Raw genomic sequence first — 26,261 nt, forward strand, 5'->3', positions numbered from 1 at the left:
TTTCTTTCTTTCTTTCTTTCTTTCTTTCTTTCTTTCTTTCTTTCTTTCTTAAGTTTATTTGGAGAGAGAGTGCACAAGGAGGGGAGAGGCAGAGAGAGAAAGAGAGAAAATTCCAAGCAGGCTCCACACTTTTCTCACAGAGCCATTTGAGGGGCTTGAACCCATGAACCATGAGATCATGACCTGAGCTGAAATCAAGAGTCCAATGCTTAATCAACTGAGCCACCCAGGAGCCCCTGGAGATCTTTCTCAGTCTTATTTCTTATTATTTGGGATCTAGAAGCAGTCAGCTTTCAGTGTTGGAGAGTCCTTATTTTTAGCTGATCTCTGTCTGAAAACCAGCTATTTTCCACTTGGCTTATATCTTTATTGTAAAACTCCGCACAATGCTGTCCAGAGTATTCAATTCACACCATCACTCTACCTCTTTCAAGTTGTCTTGATCCTTTTGGGATCTTCCAAGGTGCTTGGAGAAATGCCCTGCAGAACTGTCTTCATGACAGAAGAAAGGAGAAAGTATTGGTTCTTTGGATCTGGTCTTTCACTTCTGAGGAGTGGTCCCATGAGCCTCGATTCCCTGGAAATTGTGGGTAGTTATCTATGAATGCCAAGTAGAGCCCAATGTACATTTCATGCTGCAGTGACAGAAAATCACTGAGGAGGAAAGAAGGAAGTGTATGGTACAAAGTTCAAGGTAAACATTGTAAGGACACATCTACACAAGGATAGATTAGGCATTTAGGGAAGCATTTTGATGGTAAAGAACAAAGATAAATACATATGCATGATGGCCTCCTTCAGAGTGAAGGGATAATGGTATCATCATTCTGCCACCAACCTGGAGAACTGTGAGCACAGTGTAGGTCACTATTGTTGCCAGGAGGTTTGGTGTTATTAGGAGAACTTTGATGGATCAGCCTTAGGGAGAGACGATCTATTTTGAGGGGCCCATGCATAGCCACCATCTTTGCCACCTGAGTTGCTCTCTTCATGCTCATTGCACAGGACTTGGGTGGCTGAAGAGAGGGCATGATTGACCTCTACTGGGTAGATCATCAGTTTACCTGGTTGTTGAGGTCCTGTTCTATAGTAGATACTCTGCAAGGCATTAACTCGAGATAAAAAGATCTGCCTACTTTGTGCCACTACCATGGGTGTTTCCATATGCCTCTTCACCTCATTCAACTCACTTTGTCTACAATCTTCCAAGTTTGCTTTTTCCAAAAATTTGTTTTTTTTAAATTTATTTGCCTTGATATATTTATTTATAGCCTTGATATACTGTGCTCTCCATTTTGGGAACCAATGACTTAATGGATCTTATAATACTCAGCAGACTATTAGGGGCTATATTTCAAACGGCAAATGGTCTTTCACTGCAGGTGGCATAGCCTTGCTGCAGAATGTGAGGGGTCTGTGCTGTAATTCTCCTATTAGGCATTAGCAAAAACTCTACTTATTTAGAGTGTGAATGAGATTAAGTGGATAAAGTGCCCTTTATATATCAAATATTCTATACACTTTAATTGTCCTGTCTTTAAAAAAAAATCATTGCTTTTGGTCCCAGATTCAGGACTGGACCATTGGGTTTCTTTCCCTGATGTTTTACAAAGACTATACACATTGTTAGGAGTTTCTACATTAATGTTGCACTAAAGCCAGCTTGTTCCCCAACTCTATTAGGAATACTCTTTCCAATGTTAATGAAGAGCCTGAAGATCACAAAGACAACCTCAAAGTATTGAGAGGATGGACATTAAATTTTTAGTTCTCAAACCTATTAATTTTCAGAAATATCTAGAAACTTTGTTTAAAATACATTTTACCTAATCTCATTTATTCCAGTTCAGTGGGCCTGGGTGGAGCTCAGAAATCTGTATTAAAAAAAAGAAAATGACCCAGGTGGTTGCGATTTTCAACCAAGTTTGGGAACCGCTGCTCTAATCCACATGTGGGAAAAATCTGGTCACCGGCCATCAGTCCCAAAGCCTCTTTTCGCTCACACCTCTCAGAGAATGAGAAACGTCTGTGCTCAGAAAGGCAAGACTAATACCAGGCAGCTTTCAAGGTGGTCTGCTTTACCCCAGTGCCTAAAAACACAGTTGGCATACATTAGCCACTCAATAAATAGTTATTGAATGAATGAACACATGAATGAATGAATGAATGAATGAATGAATGAACCAATGTCTACTGTGTCTCCATGGAAGCACTGTCTTCTGAATACTGTTGTTTTTCTTTCCCTTATTAGAACTCTTCTAATAGTACAGCTTCCTTATTAACAACCACACTCATTTATGTTTCCACTTAAGCTGGAATTTTCAATTCAAATATTTGACCAAAAGAATCAGGAATTAACAAGACCAGGGTGCTACTGCTCACTTTAATAAAAACATTTCAAACCCCTTCTGCTTTCCAACACTTTTCCCCTTTATAGACCTATTTTCAAAATGTCTGAGTAGTAGGAAACTATTTTACATTTGATCCTGGGATGGTGTCAACTCTGTAAATAAACAGTTGATCCTAACAGTTTTGCTCTTAAATATGGGTATTTTCTTAACAAACTCTGCGAAATTATTATCTCTATTAATAACAAAGATAAAAAAAGATTATCTCCCAAAGATTTGTAAAACTAGCTGTCTCTTATTAAATATTAATAGAGAAACTCCTAAAAATGTATATAGTCTTTTGAGATGCTTAAGAAAAGAGCCCTTCTAATTAGTATCTGTTTCTACCACTTAATTTCTTTTCTGTAGCCCTTTATCCCACCTGTCTATGGAGGCCTCATCTTTGATATCAAGATTGCTAGTAAGGCCATTTTATTTATCTTTTCTACATTCGATGGATAGATTCTATATTTGGCTGCATTTCCTCATACCTTACAACATTTCATACCTGTTTCCATTGAAGGTCTCTATCTAAAACTAATATTTCCCTAGTGTAGATTTTAATAGAAAGTTCATTAAACACACCCATATATCTATGTAGGTGCATAATACATAGTTCTAAATTTTTTTCTAAACTGCGTAAAATTTTACACTTATTCTTAGTAAAGTCATTTAAAGATTGTGCAATATGGGTTTATAAAAGTTCAAACTCACTTTCATATATATTCTTAATTTTTTATTTGCATCTGATCACTAGCTGTCTGAGAAAGGAAGATTATAGACTATGAATAAAACATTGAGCTGAGTGAATTGTGGAAGATATTCCCATTGCAACAATACCCTCTCCCACTCTGTCCCTCTCACATATGGACACACACACCCCATCTTCTCTTATAGCCAATTCACATAGGTTAGTATTCCAGGAGCTTTATGTTAAGTTTTGGCTTTAAATAAATCACTTCATCTAGCCAAAACCACTGACTTTTTTTTGGTTTCTACACAAAACTCTAATTCAAGTCCAGTTTCCTTCAAATTCAGTCCAGGTGCTAAAAAAAGTCTCTTGTTTTTCCAAGGAACACTCGACAGAATTTCTCTTCCCTGTATTCATATTTATAACATAGCCTCTAAATAATCTAGTATTTTGTATTTTCTGGATTAAAGTGGCTCCATAGTGAATTTGTAGTCCTTCGATTCATAGACACTCACTAATTAATGTATATTTTCCTCTTAGAAATTAATTATTATTCCTTAGGATCTTGTGTTGTTATTTGCAAACTCTTTTATATTCTTTAGAAGATGAGCATGTGTGGGAGCACCTGGGTGGTTCAGTTGGTTAAGCATCCGAATTCAGCTCGGGTCATGATCTCACGGTTTGTGGGTTCGAGCCCTGTGTCGGGCTCTGTGTTGACAGCTCAGAGCCTCCCTTTCTCTCTGTCTTTTCCCCTACTCATGCTCTGTCTCTCTCTCTCAAAAATAAATAAGCATTTTAAAAGTTTAAGGGACGCCTGGGTGGCGCAGTCGGTTGAGCGTCCGACTTCAGCCAGGTCACGATCTCGCGGTCCGTGAGTTCGAGCCCCGCGTCAGGCTCTGGGCTGATGGCTCGGAGCCTGGAGCCTGTTTCCGATTCTGTGTCTCCCTCTCTCTCTGCCCCTCCCCCGTTCATGCTCTGTCTCTCTCTGTCCCAAAAATAAATAAAAAACGTTGAAAAAAAAATAAATAAAAGTTTAAAAAATTACTTTAAAAAAAGAAAATGAGCATGTGTGTTATAAGTTAGCAATACAAAAAGTAATAAAAACAAACCAGTTCTTTAGCATGACTTTAGTTACCATCCAATGTAAAAATATGGATTCATGGTAAATTCTGTAACTTTGGCTTTTATGTTATTTCACATGTAGTCTTAGAATTCCGGATATTTATTTGGGTTTGGGGCCTCAGGGATAAATCATTGTATTTAACCTTTATGAGATTTCAAACCTAAAGTATAAACAGGGCCTCTTCTACCCGTTTCCTCCTCAGCCCCACTCTTGAATTTTGGTTAAAAATTGTGACTAGTGGCATTGCCTTTAATAATCAAATGATATGTTTGGAAATGTTAATATGCCTTATAGAGCACAACCATAGAGAGGCAATATGGTCCCAGCATGTCTGGGTTCAAATAATTTCTCCACCGTTTATGAGACAGGTAACTGAAAAACTTATTCTCTTGTTGCCTCCATCTCTTTTCTGTGAAATATAAAATATAATTAATTCTAACCCAGAACTTTGGTGCAATGATTATATCAGTTAATTTATATAATAAAGTATCCAGAATGTAGTGAAATTCAGTAAATACTAACTCTTAATATAGATTTTGAAGGATCTGGAAAATAATTATGATGTCATCCAGGTGGTGTGGGAGCCAGAATTATTTCTAGATGATCTAAAGGTGTCATATTTTCTCAGGATAAGTGAGAATATATATCTTTGGATAATTTTAGGGCAGATGATGAATTCAGACAGTTGCTTTCAAGCTTTAATGTATATTAGAATCACATGGTTTCCAGTTAAAATGCAGATTCTGACTCTGTAGGTTAGGGATGGGGCCTCAGATTTGCATTTCTAAAAGCTCCCAGGTGATGCTAACATTGTTTGGCACAGAGGTCACACTTTGAGTAGCATGACCTAGACAACTTCTTAAGAACCTTTGAAGAAAAATACCTAATTTTATGTATGTATGCATGCGTGTGTGTGTGTGTGTGTGTGTGTGTGTGTGTGTGTGTGTGTAAAATACCTTATATGTCTCATACATAACAACATGTCTGCTACTGAGAAATAAACCAACTTAATCAACCTGGTGCATTTTGTCAATGTAGTAATCTCTTTTCCGTGTACACTATGTGTGTTAGTGCCATGAAAGAGTTTCAGTAGATGTCTTTATAATTGTAAAGCTCTTCTTGAGATAGTAGCTTAGAACAGTGCTTTTCAAACTTTAGCTCCATTAGAACAGTGGTTTTCAAACTTTAGCTCCATGAGAATCACCTGGAGGGCTTGTTACCACTGGGTCTTTACTCCTAGAGTTTTTGATTCAGTAAGTCTGCGATGCAAGTTGGGCATCTGCATTTCTAACCAGTTCCCAGGTGTTGCATTCTTAAGAATCACTGGCATAGAATGCTCATTGATTCTTTCCTGAAATCAGCCAGAGTCTAGCAATATTCTCTTACTTGAATGATCACCGTAGGCATACACTTCTGAACTTCCACTGGAGACATTTCAACATTGGTTGTTTTGAAATACTGTGATATTGTGACTTATAATAAAAAATATATACTTGCTTTTCTATCCTGTTCCTGGCATAGAGCCCCTAAAATCCTTGGAATTTCCTGTGACAAGAGTGATAAAGTTATCTTTTGTTATTAATGAGGTGACTCTTGGAAAGCCTTTAGATAACCTAAGGATGGGGGCTGGTTGCCTGGGAAACCAACCAAGTGGTTAAAGGGTTGGAACTTTCAGTATCCAATCCCAACTTAACTTCTAGAGAGGGGAGAGGAACTGGAGGTTAAAGGCCAACGGCCAATGATTTAATCATTCATAGCTGTGTAATGAAGCCTTTGTAAAAACCCAAAGGACAGTGTTTGGAGAGCTTCCAGGTTGGTGAACACATGGAGATTCTTGGAAAATGGCACATCTGGAGAGAACCTGGAAGCTCTGCATTCATTCCCCATGCCTTCCCCTGTGCATCTCTTCCATCTGGCTGTTTCTAACTTACATCCTTTTATAAGAAACCAGTGATCCAGGAAGCAAAATATTTCTTGGAGTTCTGTGAGCCACTCTAGCAAATTAATTGAACACAAAGAGGAGGTCATGGGAATCTTTAATTTATAGTCAGTCATTCAGAAGTACAGATAACAACCTGGACTTGCAACAGGCATCTGAAATGGGGAAAAGAGGGAGGGGTTTTATAGGGCTGAATCCCTAACCTGTGGTATCTGATGCTATCTCAGGGTAGTGGTGTCAGACTGAGTCGAATTAGAGGACACCCAGCTGATGTCTTGAGAGCTGCTTGTTGAGGTGGGGGGAACCTCTCTCCTGCCACATTGGATTCGGACTCAGAACACCAAAAAGATACCACCCCTAGAATCATGATTCTTAAGTGTTTGAATTTGCTTACCAAGTCAGGGAACCAAAAGACCTCATCACCTCCCATTTATCCCCACACAATAAAACATCCCCAGAGTCAACAGCAAGAGAAGCACTGGTTTTGATTAAAGAATAGTGAAGTGATGCCTGTTTTGTATTACATATAAATTATTAATGTATCCCAGATGTATTTAGTGCCAAGGTTGTCATGTTATAAACATGAAAAAGTAAACATGGATCACTAGAAGAATGCTCACTGGCCCCAAAATTTCACTGTCCACATGATAACCACTGATCTAATAGATAAAAGTCATGCATCTAAAAGACATCAGAACAGTGTCATCAGTTGAATTTCAGCATCCAGCACATGGTATTTAGAAAGTAGTACAGAATGTGTGCTCCACACTGCATGAAATTAGACTTGGAGGTGAAGAGCAGCCAAAAGGTGAAGAGGGAAATTCACTGGATAAGGTTATTTGAGTAAGTCATATCTGCCATATTAACTTTTGCAACTTTAAAGGCCAGTTGTCCTGGTAGTTGGAATCTGCATCAGAACTCCACAAAAAGAATCATCTCAGGACCCATTAGTTCACCCCGGATTTGCTTAGCCTCTCAAGAAGGATAGCAGTGAGTAAGTTAGACTCCATTGTCAGGTTAGACTATGTGGAATGCTCTAACTTCTTTGATGGTGTACTTGGGGCTATTCTGGAAGGCATCAGTCTTTGCAATAGAGAGGTAGAGCCAACAGATGAGCTTCTACCATGCATTTAGCTTCATAGTTGACATCACTTGTTATGGAAAGCAATGACTATCAGGTGTTGGTACTCTTAGAGCAAATTATTACCTGCCTCAAAGAGACTGAAGACAGAGTAAAGAAGTAATGGCCAGGAGCAGATCTTTAAAACATTGAATTATTATTAATAATCCTAAGATCTGGGCAAACTCTTGAAAATAATCCTACTATTTGACAAACCACAATGAACATTTTAACGGATCTGCTTACAAACTCATCACTGTGAAATGAAAGTGTGGAGGAAACTGAAGCTATAATAAGATATAATATCCTTTAAATGGTGGTTTAATAAACATCTAAAGTTACTGCTTCCCAGTTTAAAGCTGTACCCTGGCTATGAACACTAGTTTACTTATCTTTTGCTTACTCAGTGTCCTACAACCTGAGTATTTACTAAGTGTGAGACACGATTTTACTGATTTAATATGTCTTGATTAATTTTCACAAGCAATATATGAGGTAGGTGTTCTTTCTTTTACCTTAGAGGAAACAGAGACACCTAGAATTTGGTAACCTGTCCAAGGTCACACAGAAGGCAATAGATGCATAATTTAAACAAGGAGATTTTGGGGATCAGAAACTGTGATGTCAAAAAACAAAATATGCTCTTCTCATCTAATGGTGGGAAATTTAGAATTTACAACTGATGTTCTATCTCCCAGGGAGTATGTTTACATAACAAGAGAATTTCAGAAAAAAAAAATGTGTTTGTTGGGAGGCAGTATGGAGTAATAAAAAGAACAAGAACTAAGCAACAAGTTTGAGCCCTACCTACACATGGTGGTTTGAAGGAGGTCAGTTATTCCCTCCTTATACCTCACATTTCTTGCATATTAAATTTGGGTAATGGTTTAACAAAAATAGATGACCTCTGATATTATATGTGCTTAATATTCTTGGGCTAGATGACTGAAGATATTTTTGATGCCACTGCACTTTCCACAAACCTTGTCACTGCCTGCAAATTGGGATATATCTGAAGTGATATATTTTTTTTATGCCCAAAGACAGCCAAGAACTTTTTCTTTCTATGGTTATGCTAAAATTTTAAGATAGTGTGTATCATTCCTTTTTTTGCTCTTGAGAAATACTCATGCCCTCAGAGATCTTAACTGAGATTTGTAATAAAATGGTTTTCTCTAGTACTGGATTACTTTTTATTGTTTTGTTTCCCCAAATTCTAAATAGCTTCATAAATAACATATTTCAAACTCACGATATAACCATGATAGAGCATGTGTAATTGTTTCTATTTTTATGTTTAAATCTATAAATTTGCATTATTTTTTCAAGGAATATGATCATTTTCACTCAGGGCATATTTAAGATATGAGGTGGGACTTTTGCTATGTACAGAGCCAATAAGTTGGCCATTATTTGCCCCTGTAATTAGGCACTACTGTGTTATGTGTGTGTGTGTTGGGGGGGGGGACTTTTGTTTAGTATATGTAAAGAGAGAATCATTAGCTATTTTAATTGAGGTAATTTAAAATTAGATTACAGAAAGAGACCAATCTTCCTCTCATCCCCCTGAAGATTTGACTATGAGAGGCCTCATATCTGGTTGTGCCTTCCACCTTCATTGGCTAAGATTTCAATCAGGTACTCTAAGGAATAATCTGGCAGGTTTCTCTTAGGACCCTTCAAAATTCAAAACTCTCTCAAGGGAAGAGACATGGAGGGGATAGCCCCTAAAGATGTAGCCCACTCCAGTGGAGACAAACGCTGGTTTTAGTTTCACCACTAGGTTTACTTGCGTGCAAAAGTTACCAATAAAATCCAGCTGTTTTAAATTTTGTCTACAGACCTGAAACCCAGCAAATTTGGCTTGGCTTCCTATTTTGCAGAAAATGTTTCACACGGCTGTAATCTGGAAAGACTGAAGTGTACAAACCCTTAACAGAAACAACAGGAGAACAGCTGTCTCCTACCTTCACTTTCTCCCACCTCTACCCTTAAAGCCTTGGGTGTTTTTAACAGAGGGGAAAATGTCTGCCTCTGAGCATGAAAGATGGTATGAATCATCCATGACTACCTTTGTTGTTTGCTCTAAGCCAAAAAGGAAAGATTAAAGAGTTGCCATTGATGAGTGAGACAACTCAACTTTTGGCATCACTAGAGAAGGAAGGAGCATTTAAGATCATGGAGAGAAATAAAACAACAAAACAATACTGTTACAATTTGAACAATAACAGACTTCAGTATGTGAAAGCGTAGTGTTATCTTTTCCATTTTCCACTCTCGTGCTTTCATTGGCTTCATATAATCCCCTTGTTGCCTATAATTGGGGATGGAGTTAGTGCCAAAGCTGCATAAAATAAGCAATCTTTCCTTTATACTTTCTGTGCATCATGATTGTGTATGTGAAGTCATAAAAATAATTTATTATGAGCATGTGTATTCCTGGCTTAAAGAGCCAAGTATTCTTGTGACAACAGTATAATAGCATCACATGTATTCCCATAAAACACCATATGTGGGCACTTAATAGTTATTGCCCTGGCACCTATATACTGGGATATCATCTTAAAGGGAGACTCCTTAGAGCAAAGAACATTTGGCACTCAGACAAATAAAATCCTGTAGATGAGATAGGTGAACAAGGAGTAGAGACAATTATTAAGAATTCACTGATAACGACAATCTTTCATCTTCCGTTAGTTTATCAGATTGTCTCAAACCTCTTTCTAGAGGTTTTTTTCCCCCCATGGGTTCAGGAGAAACTTTTACAGCGTTGCCAACATCGGCAAATATTCTCTCAGTCTCAAATTTGCAAGAATGCCCTAACATCACACAGATATGTAGTAAACCGTAAGAATGGGCACAGCATAATTTTTCTTCTTCTAAATATTATTCCTTGAAAAGGATTTATTTGGGGTTTGTGGTACAAATCACAGTGAGTAAACTGGCTTTCAGTAGATAAGTAGATAAGTAGATAAGAGTGTGCAGAATGGACGAAAGCTGCTATATGGCACGGTGTGCTTGCCTGGTGATATGATGAGAGTGTGCATCTGTGACAGAGACTATTGCTCATTGTCCCTTTCCTTTCCACTGGCTTTCAGCTTAGGGTGGAATGGCTTCCTTTGGTTGCCACTGAGCCCGGAGAGTGGCTTTACCAATCCCAATATGCTTTGAGTATTCAGAAAACCCTGGGACTGGTGTTTGACTATTGCATTAGCACCTTATTCAAGTGGCCAGATGGTCACTGTAGGCATAGGATAGGGACTTTCAAAGTAACTCAACTGAAGACAGAGGCCAGAGCCCACTCATTCCAGATTGTATGTCTACTTTAGTTGAGAGTCAAGGTGATCTGCAAGGAGAAAAGCCATATAAATTGGACTGTAGTGCTTTCTCCAAAGGGCAACTTAGCTTAGTGATACACTGCTGTGTGTCACTGGGGTCTATGTAGGAAGATGCCTCTGTTGATGTCTTTAGTGTCTAGGCAGCTATGATTCAGTACTTGCATCTCTCTTCACTCACTCTTCCTAGTGTAATGGCCTGAAACTTACAATAGTATTTTGTTTTAAGTACATATGGTAGTTATTACATGGAAAATGTACACTAAGCATATGTCTACAACCCTAATAGCTCCTTCCAACACTTCTATACGGCTGCTTCCACCCAGTCAATTTCTCTCACTGTTCTTTGGCCCAAATTTCCATTCCAGCACCACTCCTCCTCTACAATGGAAATATTGTTGCTTTGAATTGTTTTGTTCTTTTTTTTTTTAAGTTTTTATTTTAATTCCAGTTAGTTAACATACAGTGTTATATTAATTTCAGGTGTACAAAATAGTGATTCGACATTAATTTGTTTTGTTCTTTTAATACTGCCAGGTAGCTGAAAGGGAACTTTTGAGGTGTAACATCTTTTACTGATACAAATATATACATATATATCTTTTTCAATCAGTAAATTACTTAGCAATTACTATCTATGTATCTTCTTACTCTCCACCAACTGCTGGTTTTTTCAAAGGCCTTTACTTACTAAACTTAAATCCCTGACCTCTTCTCTCTTTCTAGTTATGAACTTCTATTAGCCTACCATAATGTGGTTTCGAATTTTATCTCCCTTCTGTCCACCTTCTGCCCTCCCTTCTGTCCAACCATGTGTTTTCCATTCTCTACCAGTGAATCTCCATCCTGACCATTCTCTATATCTAGGTCATTGGATTAGGAGACATTCAAGAGCAAAGAGGGTTGGTAATGTCTCTAAGTTTCAGTTCTCTCATTTATAAAATGAAACTAGAATACCTAGCTTTGCAAGAGTTTTTTGAGGATGAAAATATTAAAACTCATATTAGGATAAGCAGGGTTTGTGGAATCTTTCATGAGAAATAATGTGCATCTGTAGGGAGGAAGAGAAAGGAAAACAAGGGTAAGAGAAGGGATTCCTTTGATGGTTCTTTTTCTCTACCCCTTGCCCCTTCCTATCCTCCTTTCCTTCCTTCCTTTCCTTAGAACAATCTTGGGCCAATTCACTGAAGTATCCTAAAACATCAAGTCGTCTCAAGAACCTAAGAGTCACCTCTCATTTAGTCCTCTGCGTTTTCGGTATCAAATAAAACTCCAAAATTGCAAAATGTTTAATAACTATGTAATATACTGAGCACTTCATTTGTGTTCTTTTCACATACTGTCTTGTTTAATTTGGAACAATCAGTGCTGTGGTAAGCATTATCCCATTTTAAAAATAAAGGAGCAAAGTCTCAGTAAGTTGCCTAAAATGACAGCGCTGAGGTGAGGCCGAGCTGGTTTCTGATCCATACCCAATTCTAACATCTGTGCCTGCTATGTTTGAAATGTAACCACACACTGTCTCTCTTCTCTACAATACTTTCTACCACCTATTTTTAGTTTTCATCTTCTCACATCTGAATTGTTTCGTAGTTAGTCTCCTCACCAAATGAGCCGATTCACTATGACTAGACTAAGTCTCCAGCTCTGTCCTGATCGTGCTATTTCTGTCTGCAAAAGGCCTCTGTTGCTCTCCAGTGCTTCTTCTTTCCAACCTCAGCTGGGGTCTGAGGACAGAGAGATCACTAAACTTCATCAGATTCCCAAGAACACCCTGAATGCAACTCAGTCTTATTTCTCCCCGTTCCTCAAATGTGTACCTTCCCTTAGCTCTCCGGTCGGTTCCCACCTCACTTTATTTAAATTATTTCCCTTACCTGAAACTAGATTGAGGACTTCATAAGAGCGGGGTCATGTATCATCCTACCAATATATTCCCATGCTGACTGCCATGGCGCTAGTTTTGAAGTAGGAAGTAATTACTTATCTGGAAAATCTTTATGTGGGTCCAAATATGGTGGTTTCTGCTACGAGGTCCTGTGGACATTCATAGGTGACTAGGTGTAAATGATCCATGAACCCCTTCTCGTTCTGCTGGAATGGGTCTCCTAAGTAGAGGGAAGATTTTAAATTCTCCATGTCCCCTGAGGACAAATTGAGAAATTGAAGTATGGCAGATTAACTGGCAGCAAATATGGAATTAATGTTGCATCACACCAATCTCTCTAAGGGGCAATAGGAGTAGCCTTTGTGGGTCAGGCATCTCCCAAACCATAGGTTAAAAAATTTGCTTAACTCTCAGGAATAGAGAACAAGAGAAATTGTGGTGTCAGGTACTTGTATATATGTATGCTTAATAGAGGAAATGCTTATAAATGGTGCCTGTATTCAGGAACACAAAATACTATTAGTATGATATTATCTGGCTTTCCATTGACTAAATAAAAATAATTATCCTCAATAAAAATCCTATACCTACTCAAAATACATAAATATTTGTCTATCAATAACATATGCCGATGTTTTCTAAGTTTTTGTTTTGTTTTTAAAAATTTTATAAACATTTATTTATTTTTGAGAGACAGAGAGAGAGAGCATGAGTGGGGCAGAGACAGGGAGACACAGAATCTGAAGCAGACTCCAGGCTCTGAGCTGTCAGCACAGAGCCTGATATGGGCTCAAACTCACCAACCTTGACATCATGACCAGAGCTGAATTCAGATGCTTAACCTACTGAGCCACCCAGGCACCCCTTCTAAGTTTTTTGTTTTTTGCTTCTTTTTTAAGTGGGTTCCTAGACATATTCCATGGAGAAAATAAATTTAGGTAAAGTGTCCCTTCTACTATAGTAAAAAAACAAAACACCAACAACAACAACCTAGAAAACACTTGTAGGAAAAAAAAGGACAGAATTTATTTTGTCAAATCTAAAATTTTCCAATCAGTTACTTATAAGATGTTTTATTTGGCTAACACATAAAAGGGTTCTACAGGAATCGTGTTTCACAGAAAACATTTAGATAACTTTGCCTCTTCTAACAAACTTTGAATTGACTGTGTCCACTTGAAATCAGGTTTCTGAAATCGAAAATAACGGGGGGTTCTGCTTCAGTGAATTGGCCCAAGATCTTTCCAAGGAGAGAAAGGAAGGAAAGATGGATAGGAAAGGAAAAGGAACTATCAAAGGAATCCCTTCTCTTAGCCTTATTTTCCCTTCCCATTCTCCCTATAATTGTACCTTCTTTCTCATGGAAGTCTCCAAAAGCCCTGTTTATGCTAATATGAGTTTTAATATTTTCATCCTCAAAAAAATCTTGTAAAGCTAGGTGTACTAGTTTTATTTTATAAATGAGAGAGTTGAAGCCTAGAGAAATTCTCAAAATTCTTTGCTTTGGATATCTCCTAATCCACTGACCAAAATATTAACTCTTTGCCCATCAGTATAACAAACCTGACCATTAGAATTCATTGCCAAATAGTTTCTTAATACATTATTGTTGATTGGGTGACCATATGCATTACAGATGGGACTCTGAATTTTCATTTACAAAACTGATAATATGTGAAAAATATGTGATTTATCTAATAATGACCCTGGGTTAATGTCAAAGAAATAACTAAACATCATATAATCATACATTATTTGGTATATGTCACTACACAGTGACAGATGTGCTATTTCAAATGTAAAATTGCTAATATATGCTTTTTGGCCATTAGATAATTGCATAGACATGGCATTATGATGGCCATATTATATTGCAAATTGAATAAATATGGTGTCTATTTTTAAGAAGTTTGCTATTTAAGGAAAACCAACAACATATATCATCCTTTAAATTCAGCTTTCTCCTAGAAATTTGCAAATTTATGTGCAGGGAAGAGATACTGCAATTATATACTTTTTTTCCCATTTTAAAACTCAATAATTTATAAAACTTTCTGAATTATTTAATCATTCCAAATGGCTATGAAGACTTTCCAAAATGTATCCCTTTTCTTCATTTTTTTCCTAACTCTCTTTTCCCTGGTGTTTTCAATCAGTTTATGAAAAATTGTGTAAGCTAGCCAGGTGAAGTCTTACAGATTTTCAAAAGGGCAGACATTAGGGAATCATTCAATTCCAAGTGGAAACATCAGAAAGCAAAAGCTATCTGGACAATTAATGTATTGTCACATATACTTTTTCATAAAAATATTTCTGTATGTTAGAAACCTCCATATAGAAAAACAAAAAACTATGAAATTGATTAAATACAGTGTAAATTATTCCCACTCTTATCTTACTTTTGTCTCATTACAAGCTCTCCTAGTGCTTGTATAATATAATTCAAGGTAAAAATTACTCTTAAATTTCAGGAACACATTTTCCCCCAATAAATTCATTCCAGATAGAGGCAGTTTTTAAACAGTGGGGTTATTTTATATATTTATCCAAGATTCAGGTTGTATCAATATAGACACAGATTATAGCAACCAAAGAAATAGCCAAGTCTGATTTTAAACAGTTATAACTGATCTTTTGTGCATTATTCTTTGTGTGCCCTTTGCTGTTGAACACTCTGGAAAGCTTTATGTATAGTCCTAATTCTACATCTGTAAAAACAGAAAATGCTCATACTGATATCATAGTCTAAGATAACTACCTTGAAAATTGCAGCATTTATTTTTTTAAATTTCTGTTAAATGTCACAGTTTAAGTGGTTGATTTATTCGATTACACTGAAAATGATTAACATATTTCAGAAGGGTGCACAAGTTGAAACATCTTACAGGTGTATATGAGTCATTTCAGAAGCTTTAGTTATTAGCTTTATGTCACCTTTTCGATTGCAGATTTCAGCAACAGAAACATACATGGTCATTTGCAAGCAGATATTACTATTAAATGCTTCTTATTGTGCAACACTATCAAATACAACTTGCCCCTCTTACTTTTCAGGGTTATTTCTCAATCCAATTGGCTGCCACACCAGGCAACATTGAGTGTTTTACATACTTTTGTAGATTGCATCTTTACTATTTACCAAATCTGTGATCTTGGACAAGACAACTATTCTGAGTCTGAGGGTTTTTTTTTTTTTTTTTATCAAGTTGAGATAATAATTCCTATTTGGCTAGATGTTATAAAGTTTAGCAGTGTTTGTCAAAGTGCCTTTTAAAGTATGAAGCATCATATATACAGAAGAAAAGCATTTTGTGTATTGGATGAGTATGTATATGCATTTCTTTCTGTGTATGTGTGTATTCTGTCACCAGCAGCATCTGGGGAGTTGTAAGAAATTCAGAATTTCTGCCTCATCCCAGACTTACTGACTCGAAATTGGCATTTTAAGGTAAACTGAGATTCATGTTAAAGTTTGAAAACCATTGCTACATGAGGTCTCCTTACAGTCTGATCTTTCTCCCTCCACAAAAACAAACATACATGTATGTAGCAACCAGAGGGCTAGGCAAAAGAAGGTAGGTTTATCATGAGGTGATAAAAGAGAAGTCTAGAATACTTTATATTTTAACTAGAACTGACCATCAACAGTAGTGGAAAGATAGAAGGTGTGAAATGGCTCATTCCTAGAATAGTTTTACTTGTGTCAACAGTGAGGAAGAATGGAAAGTCTGAATTAGATCATCTAAGGAATCCCATCCAGTTTGTAATTCCGCTATATATACATAATCACATATTTATTGACATATACTCTAACCATGAATATTTAATCCTATTTTCAATCTGTATCTTTAGATATGTTTTATATGAGCCCACAGGTGACATATATTTTTAATTCCAAAAGTAAAATTATTGCCTTCTAAGTCAATCATAGTGGGCACCTGGTTGAATCAGTCAGTTAAGTGTCTAACTCTTGGTTTCAGCTCAGGTCATGATCTCATGGTTCAGAGGTTAGAGCCCCACTATCAGGTTCTGCACTGGTAGCACAGAGCCTGATAGGGATTCTCTCTCTCTCTCTCTCTCTCTCTCTCTCTCTCTGCCCCTCTCCATTGGCACTGTCTCTGTCTCTCTCAAAATAAATAAATAAGATTAAAAAAATAAAATAATCTAGTGTTGGTTATCAGATACCGATACATAATTTGCATTCTAATTGCTGTCTCAGTTGCTATTTCATTATTTGCAGAAACTATTAAGGAAAATGTAGAAAATTCGAGATATTTTAGTAGTGCAGCTGAGACTCACTATAATCTCTAAGCAAATCTACTTGACGTGTGAACAACACTGTTATTCAACAGAGGGCCGAAGAGTAGTTGCCAGGCTTGTCAATACCGCCATTCACTAACACTGAGCTTTTTGGTTCATGCCAAAAGATCAAGGCAAATGTTCTACAGGGTACACTTATTCAAGGAGGCGTTTTTTGCTTTTGTTTTTGTTGACATACAGAGAACTGTACATATTTAATGTATACAGCTTGATGAGCTTCAAGGTAAATATACACCAGGAAACTACCACCACTATCTACACCATAAGTATAATCTGTATCACCTCCACAAGTTTCTTCCTGTCTTCTATTTGCTATTATTTTGCATGTGTGATAAGAGCATTTAACTTAATAGGTACCCTCTGAGAAAATGTTTAACTGTAAAATATAACATTGCTAGCAATAGGCGCTATGGTGTATAGTAGGTCTCTAGGACTTACTCATTTTGCATAACTGAAATTTTGTACCTTTGGATTATGTTGGAGGAGGTCGCCAGAAGATATTACTGTTGGTTGACATGTGAGCTATACCAGGACAATTGGAGGATCCTTGCCACCTTCCCTGTTCTTGGAATATGCATTCTATTCACCGTTCTCATAGCCAGAGGTGTTCCAAAGATGCAGCCTTGAGAGAGCAATGTGTTGTTGAGACCATATGGACTGTCTGTGTGGCTGAACCCCATTTAAGACATCTGTATAAACTTTTACTTTTCTGGTGGGTGCCAAGATCTACTATCTTGTGAGTGCCCGAGACAAGCCTCGTATATAAGTTCCCTTGTTAAAACAGCCACCTGCAAATCTGGAATGGCTTACCTTTTTCTTTAGTTTTTCCTTGCCCTCTGTGTATGGGGGGCTGATTATAGATTTCATCAGGGAATTCCTGAGGATTGCAAACTAGCAGGCTAATACCTCTAAGTTTCCCTTTCTCCCTACCCCCTGGCAACCATTTGTTTACCCATACATAGTGCAAGAAGATAAATCTAAGACATTGTTTTATCTTCCTTGGAGTTTATGCCCTAAATAAATTAATGTGCTTTGTTGATGCATGTTATGTCTATTAAGGTCAAGCATATTATTTGCTCAATTTACTTTTTACGACATACATCTTAGAAGCAGTGGAGTTATATTGTCATTGTGTGTTTTTAATACCTCAGTTTATCACATTACTAATGTATTGTTTTTTTCATACTTTAAAGATGTTTATATATTTTCCTTTCCTCCCAACTGCAATGCTTTTTAGATTCATCTTAGAAGGTTTTATACACTAATAATTGAAAGAGTCCATGATACATGGAATATCACTACTGATCATTAAGTGAAAAAATTGAAAAATTATTTCCAATTTGGGAACTGAAATACCTTCAGGTGAGAAAATAATGGCCAGATTAGAAATAGCTCCAATCCTTGGATATGCAAGAAGGTCATCCTCGAATTTTCATTCTTACTATGATATTGCCATGGTATTGGCAATATATTCCTTAAAAATGGAAAGAAGACAATAAAATTTAACTATCCATGTGATACATTAACAATTAAAATAAATAACTATAAAATATATTTTTTAAATTATTCTCTGCAAAAGTTTTTTTGTGATTATATTTACTTTCTATTTCAACTATTCTGACATTTATTTTTAATTTTTTAAGTGTTTTTATTTTTGAGACAGAGAGAGACAGAACATGAGCAGGGGAGGGGCAGAGAGAGAGGGAGACACAGAATCTGAAGCAGGCTCCAGGCTCTGAGCTGTCAGTACGGAGCCTGATGCGGGGCTCGAACCCACAGACTGTGAGATCATGACCTGAGCTGAGGTTGGATGTTTAACCAACTGAGCCACCCAGGCACCCCATGACATTTATTTTTAAATCATTAGATTTTATATGATGTATCATATCTTTAATTATGTATTTACCATATCATATAAATTATACAAAGTAAAGTTTTAGATCCCATCAGTCCTCAGCCACTGCTGCACAAGGATTTTGAAAAGAAAAAAAAAAAAAAAAAAGGAATGATCAGATCTCTGTAGCATTTGGGGAGAACACTATTTAAATTTGTCCTTAACATAAGGCTGAAATTAATCTTGATTTCCCATCAAATGTACAGGGATTTTACAATATAGTTCATAATAGTGTTTAACTCCTCTAGGGTACGAGTTAAGATAAACAAGTCACTGACAGTGTTTATCTATAAATATAGCAGATGGTGTGGGACCGAGGTTGGTTATTAACTCTGCCGACTTTAATTTCATGGTTATAAAACATTGTAAACCTCACTGTTTATAAAAGGCAGAAGAGAATCTCCAATGGGCTTCAGTAGCCAAGAAACCCTCTGTAACATTAATCTCTCTAACTGATATTCGGTATCCTCCTAGGGGGCAATATTTAAGATTGTGGAGTGATTGCTAGACACATTAAAATTTTCACTGGGATCATTAGCTAACATTTCTGTCATTGATCTATTATAACTTTGTTAATGAGTTCCATGTGAGTGAAATTTAGTGAATGAGACGATTCTTTCTAAATTTTGCTAGGTGAATGTTTAACAATCACTTTAGGCAGATATATTTAAAAGGTAGCCTAATTTGTCAAAATAGTGACCTTTTTTCTTATGCAAAGATGAATCATTGTACCTAACTAGACCAAATGTACTTAGGGATAGAATTTCATAAAGGAAAATATAGCATCATTCACATAATTATCCAATGTACATTATATATGTTTACATTTGAACCATGAATCTGCCTCAAAATGCTATAGAATTAAAACATTTTTAAATGTTCACAACATCACAAAATGCCATAGATTTTTTTTCTTTTTTTTTTTTCTTTTTCTTTTTCTTTTTTCTTTTAGAGAGAAAGAGAGCATGAGTGGGGGAAAGGGGCAGAGGGGCAGAGAAAGAGAATCTTAAGCAGGCTCCACACCCAGCATGGAGTCTGACACGGGGCTATCTCAGGACCCTTGAATTATGACCTGAGCTGAAATCAAGAGTTGGACACTCAACCAACTGAGCCACCATAGAATTTTTTTTAAAGTAAAACTACTCTTCATATTCTGAATTGATTTGAATTAAACTTTTAATATAAGTTGTTTCACTAAAATTTGTAAGATAAATTTGATTAAGATTCGTCCAAAAAAAGAAACCACTAGTATAAAAATGGTATTTGAAATAGCTCAATTTTTCTATTCTAACTTTAGTGAACAACAAAAAGTATTTTATAACCAAAAAATTGAAAAAAAAATTACACAATCTACCTTTATTATTTTACACTTAGAAGAGTAATGTAAACTGATTGCATTACAGATTTTTCAGTTCCTAAGAAAGACTTCTAGAAATATATAAAAATCCAATATGTAAATCAGAATTTAAAAATCTTGAGCTAAAATATTTTCACTGCATTAGAGTTTAGACTTCTCGAAAATAGGTTTTCTAATAAAAAAAAAAAAAAAACCTCACTTTTCTACCTCTTATGTTTGGCTCCTTCTCTTGGCCCCACCCTGAGACCTTTGTTACTGATCTGAAGTCTGTCTTCTGTGCTTTCTGGTGATTATTCCTAACATAGACCTCAAATGTTGGCTTCCAAGCAGTTGGCTTCTGAACAGCAGCAACGCCAGGTGGAGAGAGGATGGAATGGGACTAATGGTAATATGTCTTCTCATCTCCCTTCCTACTCAAACCCTATTGTCACTCATTGTCATCAGATGTATTTCCACTATGTGATGCACTCATTTCTACAAACAGCAGTCTACTCATACTTAGTGTTCCAGTTCTCAAAGTACATGAAACAATCAGAGAGGACAGCAAATCCTGTCTCAAGAGGAAGATTTATCTCATGAGATCCTCCACCTTTTTGAAAGACTCAAATTCTACCTGAATCTTCACCATCAAAGAAATTGGTTATTGGGCTATTGGTATGTTTGACGTTCATATTTGCATTGAATTGAGTCAAAGCCAGGAGTGATTTCACTTCAAATTATCAGTGAAAGGCACCTAAAATGAACCTGTTAATTAATTTTAAGGATCACACATTTTTCTCTTGTGAATTGTGAAGTAAGGTAGAAATGCGTTTAGCAAAATACTCCCATGAAGACTACGGCCATAGAGCAGCCAGGAGTTTCCCCTAAGGGTAACAAAAAAAAGGTAGCAATAATAGAAATTGAAGGAATTTAAAAGAGACATAATAGTGAAATAAGTAAAGTTGGATGTTGAAGTCCGAGTGGAGGGGTGAACAGAGTGATTGTAGTTTAGAAAGTCTATTGGAATTCATAAATACAGTGAGTCTTAGGAAGAATTGATATTGCTAAAATCACATTAAAACAACAATTCTTGTAAAAAAGGAATCTTTTATTTATCATAATGGGTAGCCTAAACTTGCTGCTTTTTCCCCCTAGTCTTTGTATAAAGTGCAATGAACTGTCATAAAATGGAATCCACTTTTCTAATTATCATTTGGAAAAAAAAAAAAAGACAAAACAGTTTCTGTAAAGAAATGATCCGATTAAAAGGTAGAAAAAAGAGGTGTTAAAAATGTAAGGAAAGTGCTCCCACTTTTATCTTTATCAGATTTTATTAAGATAGTGTGATAAATAAGTTGCTGATCTGTAATACAATATAAAACAAATTGCAACCCATGGAGAAAAAGTAATGTGAAACATTTAAATACTGTAATCTCATTTTCATTATTCTCTTTCAGATTACCCGACCCTGTCTAATGTCAAAGGCATTGCATTGCATAAAAGAAAACATGCGAAGGAAATAACTCTAAGTGGATTTCATTCCCCCTTCAATGGTCAGTTAAAAAAATCTATACTCTATTTTTACTATTTATTCTCACTAAAAATCCGTTAATTTTTTTTTTAAATCTTGTGTTTCTAGGAGAAGTAATCTATGCTGTCATGTGCATGACAGTCACCTGTGGAATCCTTCTCCTGGTTATGCTCAAGCTGAGGTAACTGGATACAACTCAGAAGGGAAGGGCTGGAACAGAATCAGCCTAGTTAAAGCACATTTCACAATGGCAGACTTTACAAAGGGCCTGAGAATGAAAGCTTCTCTGTTAAGACATACTAAATCATTTTTTAATGTGGGATAGGTCCATGGAAATGTTACTCTACGTCTTCACATGCAAGAGAAATGTGATCAGGGAGAATTTTTTTATGTTGCATTTTACAAGCACATGTGCATTGTTCCCCCCAATTAAACTGTTATCAATCTTTCCCCTGGTTTTCCTACAAAATCCGAGTTGAACTTTGCTGCATTCCTTATTCAAATCATTTGCAGAATTGATCAGCTAACAGCACGGAGCTGTTGTGTGCTTCACACAGTTTATATTTACCTGAAGATTTCCTCTTCCCTCTAATTTCTTATGTGCAAAAAAACTTTGTTCATGTTTTAATATGCAATTATTAAAAGAGAGATTTAATGAGGCCTCCCAAGGACCCTTAGAAAGACTTATTACTATTTCCTAACATTCATTCACTCTTTCCAAATCTTATTCCTTGGCTGCCCTCGTTGCTGGAATGCGGTAATGTTCCAGCGGCCATGCGAGACTTAACATTAGCGATATATCAATCTCTAGATTTCTAAATGTCCAAGGTCTAAATTTTTCCACTTATTTAACATTGACAAATAGGTATAAATGGTGTCCATCTGCTTACCTTTCATTTAAAGAAACTCGTATTTATAAATCAATGATGTTCATTTGCTTATTCATTATACATGTGTGTATATTTGCATATAGAGTATCATGTAATGAAGAAATATATGTCTGTTTGCATATATGAATATATATCATGTACACACACACACACACATACACACACACACACACACGTAAAATACTTATCAGTACGATGAGGCCTAGCAAAGAGCACCGGCAATAGACATTTCTCTGATGACATTCACTGAGGAGGACTCCGTAAACTACCCAGTGCGCGCATACGTGTTGCTCCTTCAGAAAACTGGCGCTGTTGAGGCCTTGACAACCAAGCAGATAAAATCAAAGACTTAAGTGAGGAGGTGTAGGGCAGTACCAAGAGCTCAGGCATAGGAGTCTATGTTCTGCCTAAAGATATTCAAATGTATTTATTTTGAAATGTAATATCTACTTGTTGGATCCCACTCCACTGAACCATTAACTTGGAGCTTACGAACACCAGTACCCAAACGCATCGCTTTTCTCCAAGGCTTTAAAAGCTGTATTTGTATGAGATGTTTCTTGGGTTCCAAGATACAGTTTAAAGGCCAAATAATTAGAATCATTTTCTAAGGGGGAAAATGACATTGGGATTTATTAAACTTAACTTTATTTGGTTTAAAATATTTGAGAGCACTGTTCAGTTACTGGGCCTACCTAGACATTCCATCACAGACATATTGTTCAGAGAGGCACAGATGGTTTTCTAGCCTAGCAAAAATCTTATCTTAATTGTTCTGAATCTTTATTTCTTAGGCAAACATAATGTGTAAAGTTAATATCTACCACACAGGCCAATCAGTTTTTACAGATTACCGTTGTGCCATAAATAAATAAGGTGTTGCCTATTGAAATTCCCTGTGTGTCAGCTTTAAGTTCATTTCCTTTCTCATTTGCATAGAAAGGCCTCTCCCTTCATTGCATGAGACTGTGGATGTTTTAGACAAAAATCTTGAATTTACTGTAATGTGTATTTAAGGCGAATCCTTCATACTCTTAAGTATACCACATTTAGTTACAAATTATTTTCTATACAATTTAAAATTGATCCTTAACCCTTAATCTGAATGATCCAGAAAGTAAATGATCTAGGTTAAGTAAATGACAAAATTATACGCTGTCATGAAAAGAACAAAACAAACAAAAACATCAGTAACAACAAAGCTCATGTTACCCTACATCTGGAGATGACTGGTGCTTCCTTAATGAAAGAAGGCTGATAGCCATTTCAGACATTGTTCCCTCTCTTAGTGGTCAGTCAGGTTTAATCCATGTGAATACCTTCTGCAACACAGGTTAGCATTTTTACATTTGTTTCATGTTATGCAAAATTAAAACAACCCTCAGTCTTCAGAGAAATTTGCAGAGAAACCAATAACTTAAATTTTAATATTTAAAACTTAAAAATTAAATAAAGATAAATAATTGGAAACTTAAATGTAATTTAAAAGATTCTTTAAAAAAATGATTTCTTGGCAATCACAGTTAAATGCATGATGCTTCTTAGAAAGACCATAAGATATTTGACTATTGGGACTTTACATTCAGAAACTTGATTATGTTTTTCTCTCTGGGCATAGAATCCATCCAAAACTAAGCACACAGAAGCTCATTTGTAAAAATCATGAGAATGGCATGTTGTTAACTTTTACTTTTACTTTTATATAGAACTTCCAGAATATCAAGTCAAACAAGAGATCATTCACCAGTCCAAATACTGGAGGACTTATGATTCATTAAGAGTCACGGATCATTAACAATCATTTTCTTTACAGGAAGTCTTTGTACCAGTCAACAGAATATCCTATCTGCCATCAATAAGGAAAATGTGAAGATGGATCTGATGATATTAGATCGTTAGTATAATAATATAAGAAATGGTAGTATGGCATGGTGTTAGATTTACTTTTGTCTTAAGAAGATATTCGAGTAAAAATGTCTGGTGGTATCTTTTATGACATTGGTAGAAAATTTAAGTCTCCCTTGAAGGCAAAATGTGTTATCCCAAGTTACAGTCTGCATGATTTGTTTCATGGTAAATTTGAATCCATGTAATAGTAATTAGTTGCATCAAAATATGACATATTACGGTTAGCAGGGGTTTTTTTCTGATCAATGTTACAAATTCCCATTGGCTTGCCAAAAGGAAAATGCTAATAAATATATCCAGTATAATATGTTATTTGTGTATTCTTACTAATTTTCACATCATACATCATGGTATCTTTGTTTTTTGTAACTTAAATACTGTAGAATTTTGCTTTTGTAACTTGGTATCTTTATTTCATACAAAAATGTAGAACAACACATTGCCTGAAAAAATTAATATGCATTTTAATAATGACATACTTCATTTGTGAATTTAATTTTTTCTATGTTAATTACTATGAACTTCTTTGGTAACAAAGTACTACTGTAATTGTATATTCTATATTGTTACTTTTGGCCAGATTTGACACCAGAGTGCAATTGTGATTAGAAAATTATGAACAAGTTGTTTGTTAGTTTAGTTTTTGGTATATATATGCTTTTCAACTCTCTGCAATCACATTAATACCCACTGCTATGAATGAATAGGAGATTTCATTATCCACAGTGGCACAGAGACACAAATATTCAATAATCTGAGAATATTAATAAATAGTGATATATTCACACTTAAAGGTTGAATATTTTCTGTTTTGTCTCATATCTATTGCTATGTTTCTATTGTTTACTATGCTTCAGATTAAATAGTCTATATTAAATTAAATTTGAAGTTACCATTTGGCTGTCATTACTCAAAGTAACTGAAAAAGCTATCCTTTATCTTTTAAAACAGGGAAGAATGATTTGGTGAGTCACAGATCTCCCTCAAGGAGTTCTACATATTGAAGAGTCTTTGAGCTCTCTACCTTATGTGAAGAGAATGTAGACACACTTCTTTCTCCAATCCCTGCCATTTAACATGGGCTTGCTAATGTCCATGAAACTGTTTCTGGAAGACTGAGGAAAGAAGTCAAGTTGCTTTTAGAAATATGTTCATGTACAGCAGAGAAGGTGAGGACAGTGTGAAATAGATGATGCTCTTATAAAACAGAATCTTGTCTCCTAGACCAGCAAGAATGAACAGGCCATTGGGGGTAGAGTTGCAGAAGCAGGAATCCACATGCAGCATTTGGAGAACTTTAAAGAATCAGCTGTCTCTTGACAGGGAGTCCAAATTGAGAAAATATGCAACATAAAACTGACAAACACCATGACTGAGACACAAAAGGTCCTTAAACATGTGGCTAAGAAGTCAAGATACCATAAATGTGGCTTTCGGGCCCCTTCAGAGCATGGCCCACAAGCCACCCCCATCTTTCATTCTTCTGTTCTTTAGAAAGCCTTTCCTCACAGCCTTTCCCTACTCTGTAGTTAGGTACTCCTGCTCGGTGCTTCCCCATCTTAGGCTACTATATCTTACTGCAATTTATTTTTCATCATTGTTTTTCTTAGTAAATTGTAAACATGCTGATTGAATCTGTTGGTTCATCTCTGGTATCCCTTTCTTTACACATTTAATAAAAACTGTTTAATGAATGAATTGGAAAGCTATAAAGTGCCACAAAATAGTTTGAAACAAAGGAGTGACATCCAATATATGAATGAGAAGAGGCAGGCAGGCAGAAATGGAAATGATGGACTGAAGATGGCGAACACTGATGTCAGTGTGCTAAAAATGCACTGCAGTGTTGAGCTAGGAAATATTGAAAACCCTGGGCGCCTGAGTGGCTCAGTCGGTTGA

At 36.1% G+C, this 26,261-nt stretch overlaps 1 protein-coding gene across 1 annotated transcript in view; it reads left to right on the forward strand.

The window, feature by feature from the left end:
- Positions 1 to 24,224, forward strand: part of GFRAL (GDNF family receptor alpha like) — a 66,953-nt gene extending 42,729 nt beyond the window's left edge. The window contains exons 7-9 of the mRNA XM_049653852.1: positions 21,491 to 21,586; positions 21,673 to 21,745; positions 24,161 to 24,224. Coding sequence (XP_049509809.1) covers positions 21,491 to 21,586; positions 21,673 to 21,745; positions 24,161 to 24,224 — 233 coding nt within the window. The remainder of the gene's footprint in view (positions 1 to 21,490; positions 21,587 to 21,672; positions 21,746 to 24,160) is intronic.
- The last annotated feature ends 2,037 nt before the right edge of the window (positions 24,225 to 26,261 follow it).

The sequence above is a fragment of the Panthera uncia genome (genome assembly GCF_023721935.1).
Source record: "Panthera uncia isolate 11264 chromosome B2 unlocalized genomic scaffold, Puncia_PCG_1.0 HiC_scaffold_24, whole genome shotgun sequence".
Classification (NCBI taxonomy): domain Eukaryota; kingdom Metazoa; phylum Chordata; class Mammalia; order Carnivora; family Felidae; genus Panthera; species Panthera uncia.